This window comes from Balearica regulorum, chromosome 11 (assembly GCF_011004875.1).
Source record: "Balearica regulorum gibbericeps isolate bBalReg1 chromosome 11, bBalReg1.pri, whole genome shotgun sequence".
NCBI lineage: Eukaryota > Metazoa > Chordata > Aves > Gruiformes > Gruidae > Balearica > Balearica regulorum.
Window position 1 is genome coordinate 2,727,177 of NC_046194.1, and position 26,855 is coordinate 2,754,031.

Consider the following 26,855-nt stretch of genomic DNA (forward strand, 5'->3'; position numbering starts at 1 on the left):
GACAATTTATAGTTTTATGCATAATGGGAAAACACGCACAACATGTTAACAGCAGCATCGAGACTACACAAGCCACAAAATCGTGGGTTAAATGAATCCACCCATGGTAACGCTCTCAGATACAGGCGCTCTTTGTTACGCACCACTGGGCGACCTTGATGCCACCGCATAGATTTTTGGATACACGACAGGAATACAATAGAGTTGCTCACTTCCTATCAAAGAGATGAATGACGGTAGAAACTGCGATATCCAAGGGGTGAAAGAACGGCAAAACACGTCATGTGCCTGCTCCAGCCACAGCTGATGTCTGTGGGAATCTCCTCTCTTCAGTGCCAACGGATCAGGCTCCATCTGCACTTGAGAACTAAACTTACAATTGCCATCACCAAGCGGCAGAGTAGCAGCTCTTTCGCTGGCAGTAACAGAAGCCATATCCAAGATATTCTATCATTTAAGATATTAATTAGTTATCTGGAAATTCCTCTAAATACATAGTGCGTATGCCTATTTCTTTGTAATCATAAGCTTTTGTAGAAGTTTCAGTTTTTAAAAAAAGTAAATCAGTAAGATACCAAGATTGTAACCAGTTCATAATCTTGAACCGTGCAGAGACGGTATGAAACAATTTATACTAACTTTTCACTCCAGCCAAGACCAAGCTCAAATTGTTCTTCCATTTCAAACGTTTTACTGATTACTCACGAGCAGACCATGCTACTTTTATATAATTGCTTAATTGAACAAAACCTAAGCTCGAAAAAAAGGGATGAGAAGTATGCAAGAAATTCCAAAAGAAGTATCACAAAAAAGTGATCATTAAATACTATATTAGTAAGAGTAAACTGCAAGTGAACTCTTTTGTATCCCTGCATATCCAAACAGTTTTAAAGTCTGATATGCTGAAATATTCATAGCAAGTGAACTTCCCCCCCCAAATTAAGGATTAATATTGGCATACCAGGGCACACTGGCCTGTCAGATAGAACAAAGGCATTTGTCCATGTTTTCCTTGTGATAAGACAACTTTGTAACATTGCAGTCACTGAAACCTTGCTTTTACCCCAAGAGTACCACTTGGCTGGTAATGATACAAAACCAGCAGGGTTAACTTTATAGAAGATGTTTTAAATTCTCTGCTAAGAATCAGAACATCCATCTTGTTTGTGTACTTTTCCTCTTACCACCTGTGTGTTGTACACCAAGAAGAACTTAAGTACCTCCAGTTGCTTACAACTGCTTTTGTGCAAAATGCTTTTAAGGTGCTTATAATGTGGTGCTTCTAAGCAAGCTGAAAAGAAAATACCAATATAAACACTGTTAAATGATTCATGAATAAAGCCATTAAAGACCAGCTGCTACCTTACGGGAAAGCTGAAGACAATTCAAGTTTGACATTTTAGTTGTGTTCCACGCCTTGTATTACTCTCTACCCCACACGCAGCTTTTACTACTACCTTTCAAACCACATTATACCTTGACCTTGGCTAAAGGGGCTTTATTTCTGATCACTTTGTGGGTTTTTTTTTTCTTTTCTTAGAGTGAATTCAAATTCTTCTGGCAGTAATTTGTAAATTTATAAAAAAATTATACCGATAGACTGGAGACAAGAGGTTTACAGACATTCTTGCTGGCAAAGGTCTTCAGTAATGACAAGAAGGATGAACCAGCCGCATAAGGGGCAGATTTTGTACTGAACAATAAGCTTTCCAGGAAGCAGTTGTGTTCTTTGATAAGCTTTCAAGCATTTCAAACAGGCACCTCAAAACTAGGCACAAATGGCCCCTAAAGCTTCCAACACCTATCAAACACTCAAGAAATTTAGTACGGGGTATGTTCGGCATGATACAAATAGCACACCTATGTTTGCTATACTCATTAAGTCTCAAATCTACATATATTCATACCTAACTATTTGGCCAGATAATTTCCATCTTCCCCCACCACAACAAAAGAAAGCAGCTTATCTAGCAGTACTTCCAACTCCACCAAGTACTTCACAGGTATAAGCAAAAAACAGCCAGCACCCTCTGCCTTCTAAGATCTGAGGTCCTACCACCACCGTCGGTGGCTGGGCCAGAATTCTCCCGAAACCCTTTTTTCCTGTCTCAAAATACCGAGTTCTACCCTCCCTGGTGTCTTGTAACTACCAAAGCTATCCAAAACAGGAAATTCAAGGATGGCAAATCAGTCTGAAATGCACTTGATGTTCGGTCATTTGGATTCTCTAACTGTTCACAGTCTAACAGTTAGTCACTAATGTAATTAATATTCTAAATGCGTATTATCCTACTATGACCGTACAATTGCACAGTAGTGTCTACAACTTTTGAAGATACTTTTAAGCTCATCATCTCCAAATGCATTAGTTCCCAGTCTACTAGCAGTTAGCGCTGGTTTTGAGTCAGAAAACCCCAAGATAATTCTGGCCCTGAAATTGATTTCTTCTCCATCACAGCAGTTAGAAACAGCTGAAGTCTTAACACCAAGACAGAGAAGGCAAGTGAGTGCTGGCGATAGGATATTGTCAGTAACTTGTCCGTAACTGTGAAATTTCTTGGTCAGAATTCCCTTATCTGGACACGCTGCAAGGCTTATTTATTTTCCCAAGCTACCCCTACAGTTAGGCAAATAGAATTTTGCATTTATGTTCTCTATTATTTGTACATGCGGCGAGAGATTCAGATAGAAGCAACGTTCTATAAAAATCAAATAAATAAAAAAATAAAATCCACGTGCCAAGTTCGTTATAATAAAGTGTCAGTTTGTCTCTATGCCAAACAAACTTAATGTTGGGTATATTCAGTGGAAATCACTGATGAGGAAACAGTAACACAGTCATTGTACAAGTGGATGGACAATATAAGTAACAAAAAATATTGTATTTCATGATGTTGTCTTAGAGTGGTACCAATGTTACTTAGATCCTCAATTTCAACAGTTTATACACATACTTACTTTCTCCAGCTCAGTGCAGGACACAATACCATTTGTGCTAACAAATAGACATGTTCATTTTCCTGTAAGAGGCCATTTGTTAACCAGCAGCATTTCTTTTGGGTCACAAGAGATCAAATTAAGTTTATGAGTAAAGTGCAGGATCTTACGCATCCCTTTTCTTTGTATTTTCACACAAACTTACCAGTTACTGGCACCATGCAAACACAGACCTTCCAAATTAACACTAATGCATTTAACACTGGCACAATACATTAGTCAGCTTTTCATAACAGTAAGGAACAAGTTAAATGAATTAGGTTGAATGAATTAAGTGCCCAATTACAAAATTAAGAACTTGTCCTTCACAATGGGGTCTGAGGGTGTGAAAACTTACACTGACACTTTATGTACAACTTGGTCATTGGCAACGGTCCCCTAAACCATTTTTAAATGAACCCAGCAAAACTATACAGAATGTGAAATAATATTTGCAACAGATTTCTTAAGGACAGTGTAGAGAAATTCATTATGGTGTACCTGACGTTTAAATTAATTTAACAGATACGGCCTGTAAAACAACACAGTATGAACCTGTGGATTTTTTTTTCTTTTTAAAAAAAGGACTTTTACAGAATTCAAGTAGTGTAGCAGGAAACCATAGATGCCTTTTGATCACAGGTCAGGCAAAATAGAGCCACTTATTGGATTTTCCCCTTGCTTCTGTTTGCTAAGGTGTCCCAGTGGATCTATAAGTCTGTTGATGTTAGCTTTTTCATGCTCCGTCGCTGAGCTAAACTTGAGGCTGCAACAGGCTCTAACACTGGCTGAAATGTCTTGTGATTCAGTGCAGAATATGTAGCAGCCATGGCTCCCTAGAGAACAATGAGAAATATAAAAGGCTGTAAAGGTCATTTTTATCAGAAAATAAAGCAACTGAATACTAAATTCTTAATTAACTACGAAAAAAAATCCTTGGTATTTATAGCAGGTCATGCATATTCTCTAAAGTTTGTTTTGAGGAAAAACAAAAAACATTTATTGCTGAATTCCTTCAGGTTTCTAAGCACAGGTATTTGACACTTCCTTTCCTGTGTATTTCTTTTTAAAAAAATTAGTTTACCAATAATTTGTCTGCTTGTGTAACTTAAATATGTATATACTAGGGAAAACAAAAGCAAGCTAATTTCTGAAGAAAAAAAATGAGTTCTGCCTGTAGCTCTAAAAGCAACCCAATCCGTTGTGCATCCACTAGCTCAAGCAACGTTCAGTGTTCAGGTTGTTTTACCTTTACTAGATGTGGTGCATCTTGCCTGTTTAGTTGATAATGCGGCAGCTGGTCCCTACAGGCTATCCACGAATGTTTTAATACTTGCTCTGCTGTATACCGCTGATGTGGATCTACGTGAAGCATATGTGATAACAAGTCCTACATAAAAACAAAACACACGTATTATTCAGTTATAATAATTTATACAGACTTTAAAGCACTAATTATGACAGCAATGAAAAAAGTACCCTATGTGGCAGGGATTAACACAATGCAGACACACACACACACAAAAATCAGCAGATAAATTGGATCATTCTGTGCCTTGACACCGCAGAAGTCTGAAAACAATGTGTTGTACTATTTAATCAGTTTAACAGAGCAAGCCTTTATTGTAAGGAAACTTACTGTTGTTTGTGTGTTTCATATTTCAGTTGATTATTAATATAATCTTTAAAAGACTACAAATCCTATTAAAATTTAGCAGTCAGATTTTACGGAAGAAAGCTATTATTTGCAAACATCTCTCCTCATTTGTACTACACGTTTGGGGTCTGCTGACTACATATTACAATTGAATTCATATATAATGATATACTAAGAATTTTTCCTTCAAGGACCTATATACAGAGTAAAGCCAACAGAAATGGCCACTTGTTTTTGCCTGTTTAGAAGCATTAGCAATAAGCTACTAATTACAACGTTGATCAAAAGAAGAGCTGGGTGGGCAGGGCCCAGAACAGAGACAGGAATAGCTTGAAAGAAAACAAAATATGAACAAGCTGACAGAATGTTCCCTTTGTTTTAGGTACAAAATGTTAAGCATTCTTAAATATACAGAAGTGAATTACTTGTGCTAAAACTGCATCAGCCAACAAGTATTCTGAATCACTCCTACTGAAATGAACAAATAGTGCAGTTCCACAGGATTAGGAAAAGATTTAATATTAATGCCAAGCTTTATAAAAGGTAACAGTGGTGACTAAGATACCTACAGACCAGGCCAACACCAAACCCAGGGAACGCATACAGCAGCTGATGAGAGATGCAGTCTTAAAATAAAAGGGAGAGCTGCATAATCAAGATGATCAAGACTTTGGGAAGACATCCAGATGTGTTTGGTGTTAAAGTACTAGTTTAATTGCTAGAAATACTAACAAAGACAAAAGACCCGATGACTTCAGCGTTGAACAACATTTAAGAAATTGCACTACAAAAAAATTAACCTATTAATGCAAGACTAGTTAGCTATTAGAACTAACAGGTAATTGTAAAAAGTCATCCTTTGATTTAAGGAATCCCACAAACACCTGATTTTGGTCCAATAAAAAAAATACTGATGATTAGAAAAGCCTATATTGGGACCTATCTTATTTAAATTCTTTATCAGTGGCCTGGGGGAAGGAAGAGAGTGCACTCTTGCCAAGTTTGCAGTGGGGCAGCAAACTGGAGGTGTGGTGAAAGAGCTAATGAGTTCAAGGGCAGGGCAGGCACCCAAAGGGACCCAGACAGGATGGGGTAATGGGCTAACTGGAGCCCTACAAAATGCAGCAAGAATGAATGTGAAGTCCTGTGGTCGGAAAGGAAAAAAAATCATTGCCAAGGTAGGGTGGGGACTGACTGGTGACCAGGTTTGCTGAGAAGGATCAGGAGGTTTTGGTAGACAACAAACTGAACCTGAACTACCAGCGTGACCTGGCATCCAAGAAGGTTGACAGCATCCTGTGCCAAAGCACAGCAAGCAGACTGAGGGAGGTAACTGGCCATGCTGACTAAAGGAATGGAGACAGAGGACAAAGTAAAACACGAGATGTTCTGGCTTGAAATTAGGAGAAATTTTTTCCTCATTACAGCAGTCAAGCAGTGGAAAAGGCCTCCCAGGCAAGTTGTTCAGTCTCCACCCTTGGAGGTTTCCAAAATCAGACTGAATAATGCCCTGAGGTACCTGGTCAGATCTCACAGCTCACCCTGCTTTGAGCAGGTTGGCCTAGATGACCTCCACTGCGATAAAGTTCGCAGGTAATAATAGCAAACTACTGTGTTAGACTAGTCTATTTTATAAAGTTCAGTAGATGTTCATTTGAATTCTACAAAAATATAGTTACAAAACACATTTACACCTTTGCTGCATCTGAAACAGTGTCCCAGTTGCCTCCACTTAAAGAGAATTTTCCACTGCCTATCCGTACCAGGATCTCCTCTGGAGTATCATTAGGACCATTGGCAAATGGAGTATAGCTGTTGAAAGAAAAAAAAACAAACAAACCAACAAACAAAATGCCTCGTTATAACTAAGAAGCTGCAAGAAACTGGTAAAATCTCGTGTATCATTCTGATTAGATATCCCACTGCTGACAGAAACACGCTAGATACTATTAAATACTACTTATATTAGCATTTCCTCTTCGAAAATGTATTATTTTCTCTTCCCCATAATTGTGGTTAATCAAGTAGAATAAATGGGAAATGCAAACTAAAACGATGTCTTAAGTTAATATCTTAATAATGCATTCTAATCAGTGCAGACTTTCAAGTTAAATAGAAGTGATTCATAAACACAAATTACACTAGATTACCAGAGCATGTAAAGTAATCCAAACCTGGAACAGTACCTGAACAGAATGGCCCAATAAACCGGGAGTAACAGCGTGTTTAGGGTACGTGCATTTAATTAGACAGAGAATGAGCACAAGGTACGCACATCTATCATTCAGGGAAAAGCTACAAGAAAATTTTCATGGTAGTTTTTCACTTCGGGTTTAAGCCTCCCAAACTCACTTAAGACCATTGTTTTTGGAGGCTTATAACAGTTGACAGGGTTTCCTGTAAATTTGGCTTACTTTCTACAAATCCTGCTGCAACAAACTCGTAAGAACTAAACTGGCAAATCTGAAACCTGATCACTTAAATACACCTTTTAATAACGTCAGGAGTATGACAATGTTCTGGCATCTCCCCTGTGATCATCGGCTAGTACCAAGTTAGTTTTAACTATAAAATCCAAATCTTACCCTGATTAAGTAGTTACATCATTATACCCCTTAGATTTCAAATTAGCTTGCAAACAGTAACAATTAAGCTTAATGCATTCTACCTTGGTACTTTGAAAGCTCTGCATAGAAGAAAAATCAACCAACATCATCAACAGATGTTTAGGAACTACCCTAGCCGGTTAGTTCTAGTCTTTCAGTTGATGAACTTAAGAGGAACAAAATGGGAGAGATGGGAATTCATGCTGGACCATTCCTCCCCCGATACTTTTGGCCTGCCATACCTTCTGTTCATACAACGTTTCTCAAACGTGCAGGCAGTATACTGTCCATTATCTGCATACTTGCACTTAAATCACACAGCAATCTGAGTTTTGAGGATAGAACCATAGTGATGGCGGTGATATTACATGAAGTACAAATTTATCAAGAGAAATGGTTTCCAATAGATAGTGTTTATCTGCTATTTTTCTGTTAAAGCAGAATTCAGAAAACCTTTTATCACTCAGCCACTAAGTGCTTCATAGTGCTTAATGAAAGTTTAGAGATTTTGAAAACTGAAGAGGTTACAAACCAGTGTGTTCTACAAAAGGGCCAGGAGTCAAGCCTGTGGCAGGAGATACAAGGAAGTGACTACAAGGATACTAGGGTGGCGAGGACAAGAGGCAGAAGGAAAAAGAAGAAAACCACTACATACTTTCAGACTGAATTCTTTCCTGGAAACTGGGAAGTCTTTAGCATCCCCCAGTCATACACTACAGAACACAGAAGCCTTGAACCTACCTGTAAGATAAGTCTAGTTTACATATGGATTTACTTACAGCTTCCTGTTCCACTTCAGTGTCTTTGTCATTCTGCATTCAAATCAGTGAGGTAATACCTTACAATTTTAATGAAAGCACGGATTCATGCAGCATGCTGGAATTTTAGGTAAACAAAAAAAGCCAAGAAGTATTTCTCACCCTGCCAACATTGTGTAAAGAAGAACACCCAAGCTCCATATGTCACAAGCAGCATCATATCCCTGTCTCATGAGAACCTATAAAAACAAAGAGCGTTAAAGGCTTTTCATACATTAAAAAGCCACCCCACACCGATACCACTACACAGCCTAAGGAAGGGTAAGTCAGCCCCAGGATAATTTCAGAGGTTTGATTATTTATTTTTCAACATACAGGTTACAATAACTATCAACAGTATTTCTTGTTCCCAGAACATCATCTCTTAAGATTCTCAACAGGCTTACATCTTATTTTTGAGGGTGGATTCTGCTATTTTTAAAGCAGGTTTGTTATAAACATATGCACCAGTGTTTATAAAGTATATATAATTATACTTAAGGAAAACTAGCAGAATTTTTTTTTTTATTTAAGCATTGCTAAAATGTTGAAGAACTTGATGCATCAAAAACAGCACAGAGAACACACACAGCAGCTTAAAATACCTCTGGTGCCACAAAGTTTGCAGTATAGCACGGAGTTAGTAGTAGTCCATTTTCTCCTCGAAGTTGTTTTGCAAATCCAAAATCACAAATCCTGATAGAATCAGCATTATTTGAATCATCCATATACAAAATATTACTAGGTTTAAGGTCCCGATGCACTACCTTTAAACAACAAAATTTTTAAAATCATTTAGAAGTTGCATGTACATTTTGTTTGTACGTAATTTGCAATTTATAAAAAACTATTCTCTAGATTAATATACTTATTAACAGTTCTACACAATTATATAACTTCCAAGTAAAAAAAAAAATTTGGTTCAAGTAATGTCATAAAAAGCACCTACTGGCTCAGTTCCAGTCGCGTTATAACATAACCATTTGCCAACAAACATTAAGAGCACAAATATCTGCTGTTTCATAAACTAAGAGGAAAGTCAAAAGCACTCGCCAGAATAGCAGGATGAGTTGTTTATATTATTTCACCTTGTCGTAAAATACTCAGAAATCTTCTTCCCTTCTGCCATAAAAACAAGCCAACCAAAGCACATAACAAAAGACATTTGTTAATTCTAAGAACTGTGAAAGAAGCAATGTCAGAAGAAATCACTCACTCCTTGGCAGTGCAGGTAGTCCACAGTCTTGGTTATAGTGTATAATACAGCGCTAGCCTCTCGTTCCGAGAAGAACTTCTGCCTGAGAATTCGATCAAGCAGCTCTCCTCCTTTCATCAGTTCAGTGACAAGGTATATGAATCTACCGTCATCATACACCTGATGAGAAGTTTAACAAGCACACACATATAGAAACAAACACAGATCTATTAAAAAAGATCATCTATAATTATACATCTTGATAAATGAAAATTACAGATTAGATTGTTCACCTATTCACATGTGAACATAAAGAACAAACAGCAGGGACTGCCAAATTTAATTCTGCAATTCGAGAGCCTTAGAGCTTGAAGTGTAAGACAGCTTGTGTCAGTCTGTGAGACCTTAAGGTAATTGATTGTTAATTCATGACCCCGAACTAAACTTTTTGGTTTAGGAACTTCTGTCCTAAGAGGAGAGTAGCCCTACCACTCCCTATTGCTCTTCCCCTCCATGGACAATTTTTAGCTGCTGGCATTTAGCACACGCAGGACAACATGCAACTGCTTTTTCAGACTACCAGCACATTAGCTACTCATTTGAATTAAGAAGAAATATGGCATTTCTAACCTTTACATCATTTCTCACTTCAAGCTCATTAAACAACCTTTAGAAAAGTTAGTATCAGGACAATATCATATTTTGAAATACTCAACACTTTACTCTATGTAAAGATGTAACGTCCCAATATATTTTACTATGTAAAAGAAACTTAATGAATCCCAAATAAACTCTCTGCATCTATATTTATTTATTGACTACTGTGTAATATGAGGTAGCAAATAAAAGATATACATACATCCTTTAAAGTAATAATATTTGGATGTTGTCCATAACGCATGAGAATCTCAATTTCTTCCGATGGATCCCTCTTACTTTTATCAATTATCTGCAAAATATAGCAACAGGAAAAACAACTTGGCTAAACAAAGTTTATTATGAAGAAATTGTTCTTAACGAAGAAATTGTTTTGTATTTATATTCTCACTTCAACAACAGAATAAAAAAACATTTCTAGAGTTCATTACTTCTTGCTAATCATGACTAATTCATCTTCCAGCTTCACATCCCAATGTTTATTCATTTCTTGCTCTCTCCTTGCTCCCAGTTAAAATTATATCATTAATGCAGTCTATTCTACTCCAATGCACAAGGAAATGCAATGGACTGTCTGAAGCATCACCGCCTCTCTGCAGCCCAGTTCCACCCTTGTGGATTTTATTTTATTTCAGGTGTTCTCATCATCGTACAGTATTTTCAGGCTTCAAGAATGTAATTGCAAAGCCAGGTCTTCAAGGCCATAACTTTACCCACAAAAAGTAAAGCCAAAAAGAAGCCAATACACAATTTCAACAACTGAAGAAAATGCTGGGTTTCATTTCTCAGAGTATATAAACAGCTACAGTAACTGGAAAATTCATGCATTTAAATCCACAAGTCTACCACACAATAATTTCAGAACTGTCACAGTGAAGTTTATTCAGAGTACCTTTACAGCAAACTCCATATTTGTAGCTATGTGTATACATCGCTTGCAAACAGAGTAGGAGCCAACACCAATATCTTCCTTCAGTTCATATACATCAGTAAATTGTGCGCTGTTTCCATGAAGTTGCTTTAAAAAACAAATGCATACAAGCTGTCATCTAAAGTAACAAGACATTCTTTGCCATAATACTGTTTCCAACAGCAAAAGTTTCTTCTGCTTGCTCATGTTTTCTCTTTTGAATTCTGCCTCCAGAAAAATAGCAACTCGCTTTTTAAAATTTAAAAATATCCCATGGAAGCATTTTAATAATTTGCATTTTATAATAGTCTCCCCAACAAAACAGAACAGACTGTAAACACTCAATATTGGTCAATCTTGGGCATGTCAAAAAAGTTTCCCCAAAAATAAAGTGTTACCTGTACTATTGGCAGTATGTTGGTGAGTGGTGATATTTTATGGTCTTCTACAGTAGTAGTCGCAACAAAACTAAATCCTTTGAAGAGCTGATGTGCGTTCGCACTAGGTGGGACTCCTGGAGAATCTGGTGGCATACATAGTTGATTAGCACGGCTAAATCCTAGCAATACCGATCCTAAAAGCAATCACTGCTGGAATCAAATTTAGTTTACTTTTAGTATTAAACACTTCCACCCCAAACACTGCATGTCTTGACTTTATAACTAGAAACCATAATTCAGCTGTTATCTTTTTTTTTTTTTTGGTGAATCAAAGTTTAGCAGAATATTAAAAAAAAAAAAATAGAAACCCACTGAGGAGAACATACTCCTTCAAAGTACTGGAACCCTATTACACCCTTTCCTTTTTTTGTCACAGGCTTTTTTTCTCTTAGTAAGCTGCTTGTTGTAACATTAATTTGACCCTTCTTGTCCCATGAACCTCACCAATTTCTAACCATGCACAATTACCTTTTGGTGTTTTTGCTGTGAATTCTGGATCAAAACAAAAGGTATCTTCTGGCTTTCCAGAAGCAGGTTTAAATGGAGGTTGAATTTCTCTTCTGAACAGCTTCTGAAGTAGAAGGACAAAGTCATGTAATTAAGAGTGAATGAAACTGCCATGGGTGCTGTAATTTTGCCAAGCTGAAGGAAAAGCAACTCAAACATTACTGTTGTATTAAAACAGTTTTCTGAAAGATCGAGTAACATAAAGTGAAAAACCCACACATATATATGGAAAACCTGAATTACTTTCACACACCTCTGACTTGAAACGCTACGGCAAATATTACCAAACAAGTCAAACAACACACAGCTCTTTTCCCTTATTCTTCTGAATGTGCCTCATCTACCAGACCTTTACTTTTCAAGCTACAACAGCAGGCTGCCGCTTATCACTAGTTTGGTTTATTCAGAAGAACATGGAACAGCTGCAGTGCATCTTACCTTCTATCATCATCTCATCCTGGTTCACTGCTATTTTGTCACCACCCTGAAACCCCACCCAAAGGGAAAACAGGGAATACAGTCCCAGACAAAGACCTCTCAGGAGTGACAGACACGTCCCTCTTAGCAAGGATCTGCCAATTCCCAAAGCTCTATTCCAGGTTTTTCCTAATCCATTAAACTAAGTTGGGGGAAGGAAGTGAAAGCAGAACAACGGCTCCTCCTTTTTTTCCTCCTTTACAAAATATGCTTTAGAAAAATGCATTGCCCAAGTGATCTCGAATCAGCAGTACGTCCCATTTACAGTTAAGGAAGAGAAAATTTCATGTCAAATGATGTCAAAGCCCCGTGCAAAGTTCAGGAAGTTCTGAGAACACCTTCTTGGCATTTCTCTCATCCTTTCAGACCTATATTTTGTACTACTTTGCCTTTAATCTTCCTGCACAAGAACATGCAACATATTCCAATTAAAAAAACAAAAAAACATGAACAAGGAAGAACAATCTGAATTCATCCCAAAGCAATAATGATACACAACACTGAAGTGGTCATCAACACGACCATACTGAAATAAATACAAAGCACTGTCAAATAAAAAAAAAATTAGAAAAGTAAAAGAAAAAATAAAGAGTTAGAACTGCAGATCCTTCAAAGTTCCTTGCTGGTGTTTATTTCTATGTCAGTCCCTTACAAAAAAAAAAGTGTAGATAGTCAAGCCGTAGTAATGCAGTCTTCTTAGGAAGTGTACTCATAAAACAGTGAAGTTTCGCTGCTACTGAAAACTCTACTTGCTAATCAGGACTCTGTGGTAGATGCTGCATAAACACAGCTAGAAAACCACCTTCTCAGAAGTAAATACAAGAGATAAAGGGAAGGATAAGGACAACAGGCTTTAAAGAAACAGTTGGGCACAGTATTGGCTAGCATCACAGGCAGTCCTGTCAGCACAGCAACATCTTATTTACTGTGTCTGTCCTTTTGTAGGCATTATAGCAAAGGAGTGTTTTCAGAGTGGATTTATTTGACATTGAGCACCTTAGTTTTGTGAATGTTTCTGGGAAACATCTCAAAAGCTTAGAGAACTGCACAGGAAAAACATCAAGGTGCTTGTTAAAAATTTAAGCAAGCAATCATGAGCTTGCACAGACTTCTGACCGTCTCAGAGCACCAGAGTCAATACTTCAACCGTGAACGGAACAGGACTGATAAAATAGGAGTGTGCTGTGGCTAACTAGAGAGAAGTCAAAGAGAATTACAGTAACAGCGAGTTTTTGTGCCCTGCACGGAAGCACTAGACGGACACTTACTGATGAGAAGGCTTCTTGCACTCAGGGAACACCAGCATCCACTCCCAACTACAAATGCTCTAACAGACAATTTAAGCTTTAGAATGCTGCAACTCTTAATTATTTAAAAAGTAAATGCACAATTTATAATTAATACTCCCTAAACCATGAACACTGTAGCTCCAGATGCCAAGTAAGATTACAGTAGAAGTGAGAACATAAGTCAGCAGTACTGCGGTGTTTATTGTGCCATATTCAGATGCAAATACTTATAATGCTACAAAACAGAAAAATTAAGACCGGCTTTATCGTTCAAATAATTTTGTACTTACATTCCAGTCGACAGTAGAAAAAAAAGGATGTCTCTTGATTTCTTCAACTCCATCTGAGCCAGCCCCTGAACAAAGAATATACTGTATTGAAAACACTTTTGGGTAAAGTCTTTGAAGAAGATTGCATTAAAAATTAGTTCATTTCTAAAAAAATTGTATAGACATGGTTATTTGATGGAATTGTAAATGCAGAAATATTCCAAAGATGCAAAAATACTGAATTAAGTAGCGTATACCTCATCACAGGGAGGCAGAGTGCACGGAGCTCATCAATACAGAGTCAATATTCTTTGCCCTGACACTGTCAAAGCTTTGGCTCACTGCTAAGAGTCACTGGAGTCCAAGAAAGTGATCATTTATTAGCCAAACCCAGGAAGTCATGACCCAACCTAACAAGAAATGTTATCTAAATCCAAATCTTACTGACCATCTGGAGCTTGAGAGTCTCTAGCAACTACTTTCTCTCAACCCAACCACTTTTATTTCAAAGACCTAAATAAATGAACCAACCTAATCTATTTGATGGGTTCCTTTTGAACAACATCCTCAGAAGACTTTGTGCTTCAGGGCTGAGGAACTGAGGCATTCCAAGTTTTGCTCTAAAGGAAAACAGAGAACAAGAGGAAGAAATGTATCTTACTAAAAATTGTGCAATGAAGTCTATGTAGACAATTTTATGTATCAACGACGTAGTACAAAGTCTTGTAGTGTGTACACATTTAACTCATCAGCTTTTAAGTTTCACATTATAGGAGTGGTTTTCAAAGCCAAACAAAAATCCCAAACAAGCAAAAACCCACCACACCAAAACCCCCAAACCCCACCCAAGCCGCCAAAACAAGCTTTAGGCTAAAACAGACTAAACCAATTCTCTCAGGAATACATAAGCATTTTCAAAGATATCTCCAAGTCACCAGTAAGTTATCACCAAAATATCTCTACCAGAATCAACGCCAGAACTCACCAAATACCACATTACTGGTATTACCCCTGAAGTGATTGCTAATATTCCTTTTGAAGCAAGAGTCTCAAGTAGTAGTTTACTAAACCATTATATAAAAGCTTACTGATTTACCAAGCTTATTTTATGAAAACAATTATGCTAAGGCAAGAAATTCTTCTGCAGAACTGTGGTATCACTTAGAACCCCAAGTGAGGCTAGTGATGTAATCCCTTCACTTTCACAGGTAGTATCACCATAAACACGCTCGGGGGAAGTTCAAACTGCCCCATGTTGTTAAGAAGAGAGCTTCTCTCTCACCCCCTTGAAAGGCCCAAGGCTCTGCATGTGGTCTAAAGGAAATTCTTTGTTAGCTAAGCACAAATAAAGACAAGAACATATTTGCCTAACAAGTGAAGTTGAAGAACAACTTCACTTACTAATCACCAGTTTACCCAGTTTGTCCTGTTAGACAGCTTCTGTTGTAACCAAGGTAATTTAATACGAAAAATGTGACGACGTAAGTGCACTCTCCATACATACGTGCACAAAGCAACACCTGATTAACTACTGCTTACAAAATAAGGTGTGCTGTAACAGTAGCAAGAGAGCATAACCACAGGAGAGGTATATAATGCTGTTCTAATTCACCATACTGTTTTTATCTTTATTATACACCTACAATGAAAATACAAGTTCATGCCTAAGATTTTAATTCCTGCAGATACTTAACAGTATTTGAATGATCCATGTTCTAAACCTCGGTGGGGGGGCTTAGCTTTTTTGTTCCTGTTCTACCTTAATGCTCTTCAAGCACAACGAGCTATAACAAGCTGTTAAAACATGTTTAAAAATTACATTTTCTGACTTTTTGCAAAAAGTAAGAAGATATACTTACTTCAGTATCATATTCATAGTTTCATTTCGATCTTTACCTTGAAATGGTAGTGTACCAGTAAGCATTTCAAACTGAAAAGAACAAATGTTAATCTAAATCAACATTTCTTCCTCCAACTGCTCAAACAAATTGTTAAGTACTGAACTCTTCCCTATCACTACGTTAAACATACTGACTTGAGCTTTTAAAAGATTATCAAAAAAGTTCACAAATCTAGAATTTTGTTTATATGATAAAAACAGTGGCAAGTGTAACGTAATGATGATGCAGGAATATTTTGCATCCACTTTAATTAAAGTAATAAAATCCCCTCCATAACCTAGTTCTAGATGTTGTCATACCTTGAAAAAAGGCAAGAATAATAAATTCTAAAACGGTACTTTACTTTTAACGTCAACATGCATATTTCAGCCTGATGCTCTAACACATCATGGCAAAGGCACAAGCGCTAGCAGTTAATGGCTTATTTCACTACTCCACTTCAGTATTCATTCAACAGGCTTACTCTTACAAAAATGCAATATTCCATCAAACCAAGTCTTCAGGTTTTTTTCTTTAACTGTCAAGTATCATGAGAAACAAATACACAAACTGAAGTTTCACAGTGCCTACAACTGTTCTAAACTACTTATGTACTACACGTATGATTTTTGTGGTTCCTTGTAAGTACTACTTATAGGGCTGAACAGATGAGAAAAAAAATATTATTCAAATTAGTTGCTATTTCAGAAGCAATTCAGTCATTGAATTCTCTCTTCCCTTTACCCAAGCATTCATAATTAGAACTGGACAAGCTTATTCTAAACACATTATTTCACATTAGACTATTTCACATTTCACTTTAGACATACGCCGTGCATTTGTGACCTTAGGCAAGGTAAGCAACGAAGCATACAGTACCATGAGAACACCAAAGGACCACCAGTCAGCACTCTGGTTGTGCCCTCGCCTGTTTACTACTTCAGGTGCCATGTATTCTACAGTACCACAGAAAGAATAGGCCTTCTTCTCTTGATCTACTGATTCTTTGCTGAGTCCAAAGTCTACAACAACAGCATTACAAGAATATAGCCAGTAAAGAACTTTAGGAAAAAAGAAAAAAAGCAATATTGTATATGACATTTCAAAATCAGAGCGTTGACAACTTTAGTTTGTTTGTTTTCAGGAATATTACGTGATTATCCTAGCTCTTCACAAAACAAGAAACTGCAGACATCTAGAGATACTGCAGGCATTTAGTTTACTCATACCACCAAAATCATAAGTCATACTAAACTGATGATCAGCCATCAATGTTACTACTCAAAATAACTCAGTATTGTAAACGTTACACATTTAGAGCCTTAAGATAAAAGTTCTGCTTTTCTCTGTTTACTGCCTGCTTTATTAACACAAAAACATGGATAGAAGTAAAAATGAGTTTTAAAGAGAACACAGTCTGCATGGTCTAGTATTACTGAATGATGAATAAATAAAGTCAGACTAAAAATATTGTAGTTACATAAGACAACATGGTTCTGCAACCTGACTCGAGTTCAGTAGAGTCTTGCATATCTGCTGACTTTATTCCCAGAATACTTCCCCCCCTCCCAGTTTGAACAATGCCATTGAATACAGAAGTCCTTGACATTAGCCCAACTCTCAAGACAAGGCTCGCAAGGTTCCCTTTTTTCCCCAAGGGAAAATGGTTGCTAATCAATAATCCCATCAATTATTCTTTCCAGTTTCAGAGGGAAGTGAGAATTTTGGATTGAATTGAATTGAAATTATCATGTAGAATTTTAAAAATGATTCATTTTATAAACATGATTTCCATCATCATTATTCCACCAAGTCTTTGAGAGTTCAAAAAAATTAATTTTCTCTTGGAATCCAACAGCAATATCTATAGATCAAAATACATAATACGAATTCATAATACGTAAGCATCAACTTAAATGTAATTTAAAGCTTTCAGAAACTTATAGTGATTTGATTTTTAAATAGTCACAATCTTTTGTATATATAATTTCCCACAATATGTATCTTTTAATTGTTCCTCGTAGAACATTTTTCTGCAATTTTATATGCATTTAAAAGCGATAATCCAGAAACAAACAAAAAAAAGGAGTAATATTTCAGAAGTCTTATTGCACACTAAAATTTTTTACACCAAAAGCACCTCTGTTCCCTTTTAAAAGTCTCACAGTCATCAACCTTAGCCTGGGTCTATAACCTCTTGATCTTCAGTTAAAAGGCATTTCACAGTAAATCTTGATACAGCTCACTTTCTAACCTGAATAGCAGATCGTTTTAGTTACTAACACACCACCACCTGAACTAAAGTTCCTTTAAAAACCACATTCAATCTCTGGTTTTGTGTTTTCAACTACATTTGGCTGTCTAAAATACTTCAATAAAAGTACTTAATGCTATACAAAGAATCATTATATAGGGAAGGGATACAGATTTATTATGTAAGTCTGCCCAATAAAAAATTTTCTAAACAGCTAAGTACTGGATTACACACACTCCAGCCATCACTACACATATTTTAGGCTTATAACTAAGAGCTTATACAGCAATATGTTCAGAAAGTGCTATACTAATAAGTGTTACCTACCTGTTAACTTGATATGTCCTGCTTCATCAAGCAAAATGCTGAAAATTAAAATTCACATTCACCAATACACATAAAGAGGAATGTTTACATATAACATTTAAAACAATGATTAACAATTTCGATCTCTAACTTCTATCATTAATTTAACAAGCCAATATTATTTCATTTAAACATCAGAGCTGTGTTTTTAACATTTTATATTTGTTTACATAGTTTAAGAAAAATATTTTTAATTTTTTACATCACTATAGTGGAAAATGCAAAGCAACAAGTAAAATACACGTAATAGTGGTAAAATACATTTTACTTTACTTTTCTGGCTTCAGGTCCCTGTATACAATTCCCAAGCTGTGAAGGTGATCCAAAGCAAGGGCCAGTTCTGCGAGGTAGAATTTCACATCTTCCTCTGTAAACATAACCTAATAAGAACTGTATAGATTTACCTTCTGATCTTGTCTTCAGTTTTTAAAACTGCAATCTAAAAAAAAATAGTCCTGTCTACCTAAATTTCAAAATAAATTTTAGGAGTACTTTATGAACTCATAATTCATGAATTCACCTAACAGAAATGATATACTAATATAGGCTAGTCATCAAGCATACAAAAGAACTACCTGCAATACTCCAATAAAAACATCAGCAGCAGTTACTGCAAAGCATTAGCTAACTTAAAGCAATAAATTTAATTGTTATATTTGGTGTTCACCACCAGCACTCCTTCTGCCACAATCCTATACAGACTGTTTTCCACTGCATCATAAAATTTAGTACGTGATTCCTGTATTGGGTGACTGACTCTGTGAGTTTATATTAACAACATTTAGAAAAGAAAAGTAGAAAACATTTAGGAAAAAAGTGTGCAAAATAAAACACTGTGGTGAAAATAACAATGACGTGGAAGTCTACAGTGGGAGCTGAAGAACCTACTCTGCTCTTCTTAGGAAAATAAATTTGAAGAACCCTAGTGAGATACTGAAAAACTGACTGACATTGCACAAAGTATTTGAGAGATGTATTTTATCCTAAACACTCAACAGGTTGCTTCTAATTTCATATACCAGAATCATATCTGCTTTGGCTCTTGTCACATTCTACAAACTCCTGGGGAAGTTAGTAATCTTTAAACTACGGGAACTGAATTTGAAGTTTAAGGGAACTATTCCCTTATTTGTTGAAGACACCAGGAAGAAGGAGAACAGCCATCTCAACTGCACAGCAGATGGCTAACAAGACTTACATTAAGGTAACTGGGCTTACTGATTTAGTAGTACACTGATCTGTACTTTAAATTGTACATACGTAATCTGGCAACAGAAATATTCCTAATTTCCACAATGATAGGCATTAACATTGTATGAGCAATAAAGCTGTTTACGCTACACAAAGTTTCACCTTGATTTTTTTTTTTAAAGACCAATGTTGACACCAGTTTTCTTTTATATCCAAAAGAGAAAGAGTAAACTTTGGATATCATTACTCCTTGGAGGAGCTAAAATGCATCTCTCAATACAATCATGCTAAATGGTAATCTACAATCTCCCAATAATAATTTCATTTAAAACTTTGTGTCAAATTAAACATGATGCAAGTCAACTTCATTAAATGTTACCAATGAAAACTTCATTATATACTCATTTCACTTCCACAGTTGAAACTCTCATACCCACATTAGAATTTAAACACCAACAAAGGCGTTTTAATAACCTCATACTAAACTCAATTAATTTAAAATAATCCTCGTGTGGAAAGTATGAAATGCCACGGGGAATTTACCCTCATGTGTATTGTCCACTGTCTTTGTTCTACCAAACATTTTACTTTGTATACTTTTGAAAACACTTTGTCTTCCCATCAGAAAATAAAAAGGTCTGATTTTTTTCTATCCATAGAGACAGTAAGAGTTTAAAAGCCATCATAGAAGGTAACTGAAGTCTTCCAAAAAAACATGTAGAGACTTAACAGTAAGAGAACTTGACAATTATTACTTCTTTATTCCCAAAGGGAATACATACCTCTTTCAACCACCTAGCTAGTATTATTATGGATGGACTTGCATCCCTTATTTAAGAATGTTGCCTACTCAGTAATCCCAGCTGTGTTAGTGCAAAAGAATAGTTCTTCCTGCTAGACCAGAATTTCCTCTATAATTAGACATCCTATATCAAAGCAGAGATTGACCTCTTTCCTACCTACTGTTCCAATAACCCTTTACAAGTCAGTCTGTTTAAGCTTTTAACCTCCATTTCAGCCTCAAGGTTAATTAATTTTGAGCTCAATTCTTAGATACAATCACTGTTTTACCAAAGTCAGCTTTTTATAAAAAAGAAAACAAAACCATCTTTAAATTCTTCCTTCTCTTTTGTCTGTTCCTAAAGTAAAGCTTTATTTTTTACAATAATATGGGAAAAAAAATCTAGCTCGTGGCCTTACATACTAGCAATACAAGCACCCCCTTTATGTCATGAAAAATCAGCCAGATACCCAGTTTTCTCATTTAAGTGGCTTTTCCCATGCATTAGCAACATAAATGTATTTAGACTGCTGAAAACACTAAAAAGCTCTCTTACTGTGAAGTTGTTGAGAAACTGCCATTAAAAATTTAGATCTTTATGAAAGGTTTGCAGAAAGAAAATAAAAGTCTTATAAACATGTTCATAATACTTAAAAAATACAAAAACAGAAATGAAAAATTAAAGTTCCAATGTCAGATGAAGGAGAGTGGTCTCAAAAATACTCAACGTTCACACTTTGTGAGATTAAGCATTAGGATTTGTATTACAGCACTATGAAATTTTACAATGCAGCAGAAACCTCTTATAGATGCAGGCATCCAGGAGCACCTAAGCTGACTATGAGCACAAGAACTATACATCCCCTTTCTTTATTGCTAAATCTTAATTTAATCCAGTTAGGTTTCCAAGCAACAAAACATTTTTAGACAGAAGAACTGTACTTTGCAGATAGCAAATTAAAATTTCAGCTACTAATCAATACACACTCATGTTTCTTAAGGTTACAGAATATATTCTAGAATATATCAGGGAAACCCAACTAAGTTATTAAAAATTTGACCATGACAAAAATATGGGGGAAACAATTATAGAAGACAATTCTGTACTAACAAAAATAACCCCTTGTCTAACACAGAGTGGAGATAAAATTTTAGGTACTTACCTCTTTGGATAATCGCGTGAATACATCTCCTCCCCTGAGAAAATCCAATATTAAATATAGCTTCCCTTCAGTCTGAAAGGCTTAAAAAAAATAAAAAAGAGTATCAATAGTTGTGTGACAAAGATGATCTACAAAACAGATCTGAATGCTTTTACAACTTGGAAATTTCAGTGAAAGGCAATACTTTTGTTATGGAACTGAAATAATTCAACAGCACATGAGGTAATTTATTGAATGATTACTTGCTTCTTCACAGAAGACAGTCTTGAGTTTTGGGTTTACTCAATGAAAAGTAAAAAATCTCTGCAGAACTTGTAAGAATTCTCCAAATCTTTAATTTCAAGAGGACTTAACCTAAAACTTTTATATATACATGTGTATTTAACACTTCTTTTTTTGCCCTGTGACTGAAAGTTGCTAGAACTGAATCGGATACTAAAATGGACACAAAACTGAGAAGAACAAGATCAGCAATGTCTTCAAGTAATGAAAGAAAATGTAGCAAAAAAATACCAACCATAGTGCAGTTTGACGATAAATGGATGATTTACTTCTACTAATATATCTCTCTCCATTTTTGTACGAACTCTATCCCGAACTGAGGAAAAAAAAGAAAAACAGACTAGTATGAAACAAATGTATTTGGTATAACACAAATGGAGCAGAAATTAGGATATGGAAAGTCTTTGCTGTCTGAAGAAATAAGTTGTTATCTTATTTGTTCTTAATTTTTCAGTCTCCCCCAAAACACACACTTTCAGACAGCAAAACTCTCTTTTGTTTCTTACCTGCCCCAGCTTCCTTATTGTCTTCAATTTTTTCCAACACATCCCAATATTTTGTGATAAATCATGTAACTTCCAAGAAAAAGAGCTCACATCTACATTTCCTGGCTAACTTCAATCTCTGAATTAGCCATCTGTATTGAATATCTATTTTCTGTCTTTTAAGATTACTTTTTCTTCTTTAACTAGTAAGAGTCCCTATTTACACACAGTGAAGTTGCGCCCATTAAAGTGAATTCTGAAAGCCAAACCAGTAAGTTAGCTGGCTATGGCACCTCTAACAAGAGGGAATGGCTTAATTTTAATTTTAACCACAGTAGAGTTCTAACTTAACAAAAGACAAAAGGAAAAACTGTTTATGAAATTATCTTGTTTTGATATAATGACTAAACAGAATTAAATAATGCAATTTTAAACTTTGAAAGAGTACTTTTTAACCACATAATTAAAGCTATCTGGCCAGATTTAAAATAATTCTTAAACATGAACTTACAAGTTACTCTAGAAAAAAAAGCTACTGTCAGAGAAAAAAGTTATGAACTCACTGAAAAAATATTTAAGATTAAAAAAAGGTTTTAAAAAGAAGTATTTACAAGACTCATTTAAGAGATCCAGGTGCACTGAAAACTATTTTCTAAATTCAAAAGCCAAACTTACCTTTTAAAGAAGCTTTTTTCAATACTTTCATTGCATAAAGTTGTCCAGCATCAGGACCAATTATTTTCCGTACGAGGAAAACCTGGTAACATAAACACCAATTTTAAATTAGCGCTAAAAATATTTTACGTAAGCCTGACTAAAACCCATTACTAGGTCTTTACTTTTAACTTCATTAATACAGACAAGGAGATAGCATGTCCCTAGTCCCATCCCATTCCTCAAAAACTCTGAAGAATGAAAAGATGCCAAATATTCACAGTAAGTCTTTCTGTCTAAGGAAGCTTAGTAATCGAATAAGCAACTATCATAAACCTCCTATTAACTTCAGACAGCTCTCAGTATTCTTTTCTAAGTGCATATCTTTAAAGGAAGGGCAAAATTGCATTCCCTTAATCAGATTAGAGGTACAAGCACCACCAAGCTCTCTGAAGTATTCAGATTGGTCGTAACCTATAGCAAGCTGTTTAAAAAAGTACTTATCAAACAAGTACTTACAGAAACGTGTTTCTTTATATTGCTTTCCTGGAGAATGACAGTTCTGCCTGGGCTGCGACCTCCTAAGAGGTTTTTAAGGTTTAAAACCCAAGTCTCAAATATGCAAGAAGCTATATTAATGAATTCTGCAAGAGTGCAGAGAGGAAAGCAAGGAAGCCTCACACCATTTAAGATCAAAGCAACCTTTCCGTCTGGAATAGCAACTCCAACAGGTTTTTCTACTCTCATCTTTCCAGAGGAGTTTTAAAGATAGATAGTATATAACATGACAGTAAGAAAAGCATAATATTACATAGAATAATGCAGTACAAATACATGTACCTCTACTGAATAATATTCTAACTACTAGGTCTTTCCATTTACAAAATTGTTTGGTATGTGCTCTGCTTCCAAGTCGTTGTTCTTATAACAGCAATTATTAGTTATGAGGAATGTTTGTACTGTAAAGAAATAAAACGTACAACTCAAGAGAATGCCAAGAGCTACTCAAAATTGCCTCTCTGATCTTACTTTAATCAGATTTTCATTAACAGAAGATTTATTTACATATATACTGTGTTAGAAATTACTATTTAGAAATTATTAAAAAAAACCCAAAAACTTGTCAACTTTTCCATTCTAGAACCAGAAATACATATGCTGTCACTGACTAGACTGTACAGAGTTAGGGAGAGGGGTTGTTTTTATTTTAAGCTCTGGTTAGAAGAAAAATGTCATCATGTTTCAAGGTTATCGAGCTTTTTGTTTTGTTTAAGTTTAGCCCAATGATCAGCCTACAGCACTGCTCTCCTATTATGTGATGTTGATGGTCAAATAGTAAAGGGAGTTAATTCAAACATCGGCAAATAAGAAAACACCTGTAGATTAATACACTTACAATTATAGAAGTGAAATATTAGTAAGCATGTACAAATATTTTAGTGCTTGATAACTAGCAGCTTGTGAGAACGTAAGGAATTTACGTACAAGTTACAAATTCTAGCTAATAAGGATCAAAATAGCTGCCACTGAAAACTACTCAAAGTCTCCAGCTGTTCAATTGTAAAGCAAAATCAAGATGGGCACGTGTTGCACAAGGTGATTCACCTAAGGGAATCGAAGATTGTCTTCAGCAGATGGGGTGCTGAAGCCTTAGAAGGTTATCAAAGGCTGAAGAAGGAAATTCAGTAACAGACATGAGGTTTAACCCTTTATTTCTGTGAAGCAGTGTTAAATCCTGCACAGATGTCAAAAAAGCCAGGTAGAGGATGGGCTGTAGTAGTACACCAGGCCAGAGCAAACAAACCTTGTGTTTGCTAAAGCCAAAGGGAGACCCTTGCGAAGCATGAACTGGAGAGAGAAAACAAACACCATGAAGGTAACAGCCATTGATCTTTGTTGTTTGTTTTCTCTTTTCAATAGAAAGCAACAAATATTAGATAAAAAGAGCTCCGCTCAGATGCGCGACAGTCACCTTAAATCCTTAAAGCTGGTTCCTGAACCAAGTACCGCCACGTTTCAAAAACTCTAAACAGACATCTCACCAAGCCGGTGTTATCTGAGCCAGAGCACTCCTTACACTACCAAAGCCTGAAGTAAGAATCAGTCTGAGTCCAGGCTAAGATGCCTGTACCAGATGTGCTGAATTCTACGATAGCTTGAGACATCTCAAGTCAGGAGTAATAAATGCACGGAGCCTTTTAGCCTCTGAAGACAAGAAGCGTATGAGGGAATTGGCAACTAACACGACCAGATAAAGAAATGTTTCTTAAGCCATAAAACATTAAGAAATATTTTAAAGTCTATTTTCTAAACTATCACTTATTCACAGAATGCCTTCCTAATGTCTAATTTGCCCCCCGCTCATACAACTCTATGCAGAGGTTTGTTCCTGCCATGAGACAGGCAAAACCAGCCGAAGAACAGGAAAATGGAAACATACAAGTTAAGCTGATTGTCTATTTTGTGTGTTGCGAAAGATCCAGTTTAAGAGACAGGTTTTAAAAAATTAAACTAACATCTTATACACTAGGATTAATATTGCAATTAATGTGTTTCAAACTAGTGACTGTGACGTGATTTTTAATTTCATTTCTGCAATGTGGCACATTACAAAGAAATGACTGTAACAAAAAAATTGCCATACTTCTCTATTCGCCATTTGAATAATTGTTCACTTAGTGTCTTTTAGCTGTAGATCACTGGACAAATACAGCAAAATAAAAAATTCAAAATACATTTCCCAGGTTATTTGCTTTATTGTTACTTTGGTTCAAGTTCCAAGCTACCACAATCATTCTTCTGTATCTACATCAATACAGATTTCATATATTGAAAAAAGCCAAACATTCACAGCATGTCAAGTACCATCTTTAAAAGATAAATCATGATCTCCTCCAGAAGGGTCCATCAATCTCTATTACACTGCTGGGGCCCCCCAAGCATCAACCTAAGCTACAGAAGATGTGAGACAGCCTATATAGAACACAGATACTGTTTGTTCTGATTCCTCACTAGATGCTGCAATCAAGCCTAAGGCAGTTGAAAGAGCTGGACAACACCAGAGCTGTTACACAAAACCCACCCCTAACGCTACAACCCAACTGGTAAAATCCCTTGCTCTTGGTGCCATTGTTCCCAGGAAGCTGCAGATGCCAGTCCAGATGAATCACAAACGTGTCCCTCAAGTTAAAGCAAACCGTAACTTTCCACTGCAGACCACCTAAAATTTGCTACTGACTGACCCTTCTTCCTAGGGACCTAGGCTGTTCCCTCTCTGATATGATATGGTGTCCTGCTATAAACAGTGCTCCCTTGACACCAGATCGAGATTAGAAAAAGATGAAATTTGTCAATAACTTTTCAAACATTCCCAGCAACTCTGCTACAGCATTGCCTTTCTTACCCAAAAATGTATTTGAGCTAACCCCCCTCCCAGGCTGACTTTTTGGACAGATCTATGGTGAAAGACATTACTTTTCCTCTAAAAAACGCAAAGTCAGAAAGGCTATCATAGTAAACCCAAACCCCACACTAACCAACTGCAAAACAGGATGGATAACTTCCTCCAAAACAGGGCAATTTCCACACGCATATCTACCTCTACTCAGATTTGTTAGGTTTATACCTAACCTTGTAGTATTATAGAAATAAGGGAAGTAAAACATTATTATGACAAAGCAGGTTCAAAGTGGACATCGGATGAAGGCAAAGTTTGTTCTCTTACCTTTCCAAATGACCCCTGTCCAAGAACCTTAAGTAGTTCAAACTGTGCTGGATCCGCTTTCTCACATCCTTCTTTCACATGGTGTGTAATAGGAATTTCTTTCACACTTCCTTCATCCTATTATTTCATAGCAAACAAAAATACAACAATGAACAGATCTGAATTAAGCAACTTTTATTAGAAGTGCATGTAAATGCCTGCTCTTTTTTTTAATAAAATATTTGGAATTCTAATAAGGCATAGAAGAAAGATGTTCAAATGAAGAGTTTTCCCATCCATCCTTTCTTAAATAAAT

At 36.1% G+C, this 26,855-nt stretch overlaps 1 protein-coding gene across 1 annotated transcript in view; it reads right to left on the minus strand.

Moving 5' to 3' along the window:
* Positions 1-1,706: 1,706 nt before the first annotated feature.
* The window catches only part of RPS6KA6 (ribosomal protein S6 kinase A6), a 38,332-nt gene continuing 13,183 nt past the window's right edge, over positions 1,707-26,855 (minus strand). The window contains exons 3-22 of the mRNA XM_075763056.1: positions 26,561-26,677; positions 22,858-22,939; positions 21,933-22,013; positions 21,416-21,495; positions 18,554-18,660; positions 18,242-18,279; positions 16,540-16,682; positions 15,640-15,710; positions 14,312-14,400; positions 13,802-13,866; positions 11,707-11,809; positions 11,197-11,321; positions 10,781-10,906; positions 10,091-10,180; positions 9,253-9,411; positions 8,642-8,803; positions 8,160-8,236; positions 6,328-6,445; positions 4,226-4,366; positions 1,707-3,812 (exon numbers count right to left, since the gene is read on the minus strand). Of these exons, the coding sequence (XP_075619171.1) occupies positions 3,687-3,812; positions 4,226-4,366; positions 6,328-6,445; positions 8,160-8,236; positions 8,642-8,803; positions 9,253-9,411; positions 10,091-10,180; positions 10,781-10,906; positions 11,197-11,321; positions 11,707-11,809; positions 13,802-13,866; positions 14,312-14,400; positions 15,640-15,710; positions 16,540-16,682; positions 18,242-18,279; positions 18,554-18,660; positions 21,416-21,495; positions 21,933-22,013; positions 22,858-22,939; positions 26,561-26,677 (2,100 nt within the window). The 3' untranslated portion in view covers positions 1,707-3,686. The remainder of the gene's footprint in view (positions 3,813-4,225; positions 4,367-6,327; positions 6,446-8,159; positions 8,237-8,641; positions 8,804-9,252; positions 9,412-10,090; positions 10,181-10,780; positions 10,907-11,196; positions 11,322-11,706; positions 11,810-13,801; positions 13,867-14,311; positions 14,401-15,639; positions 15,711-16,539; positions 16,683-18,241; positions 18,280-18,553; positions 18,661-21,415; positions 21,496-21,932; positions 22,014-22,857; positions 22,940-26,560; positions 26,678-26,855) is intronic.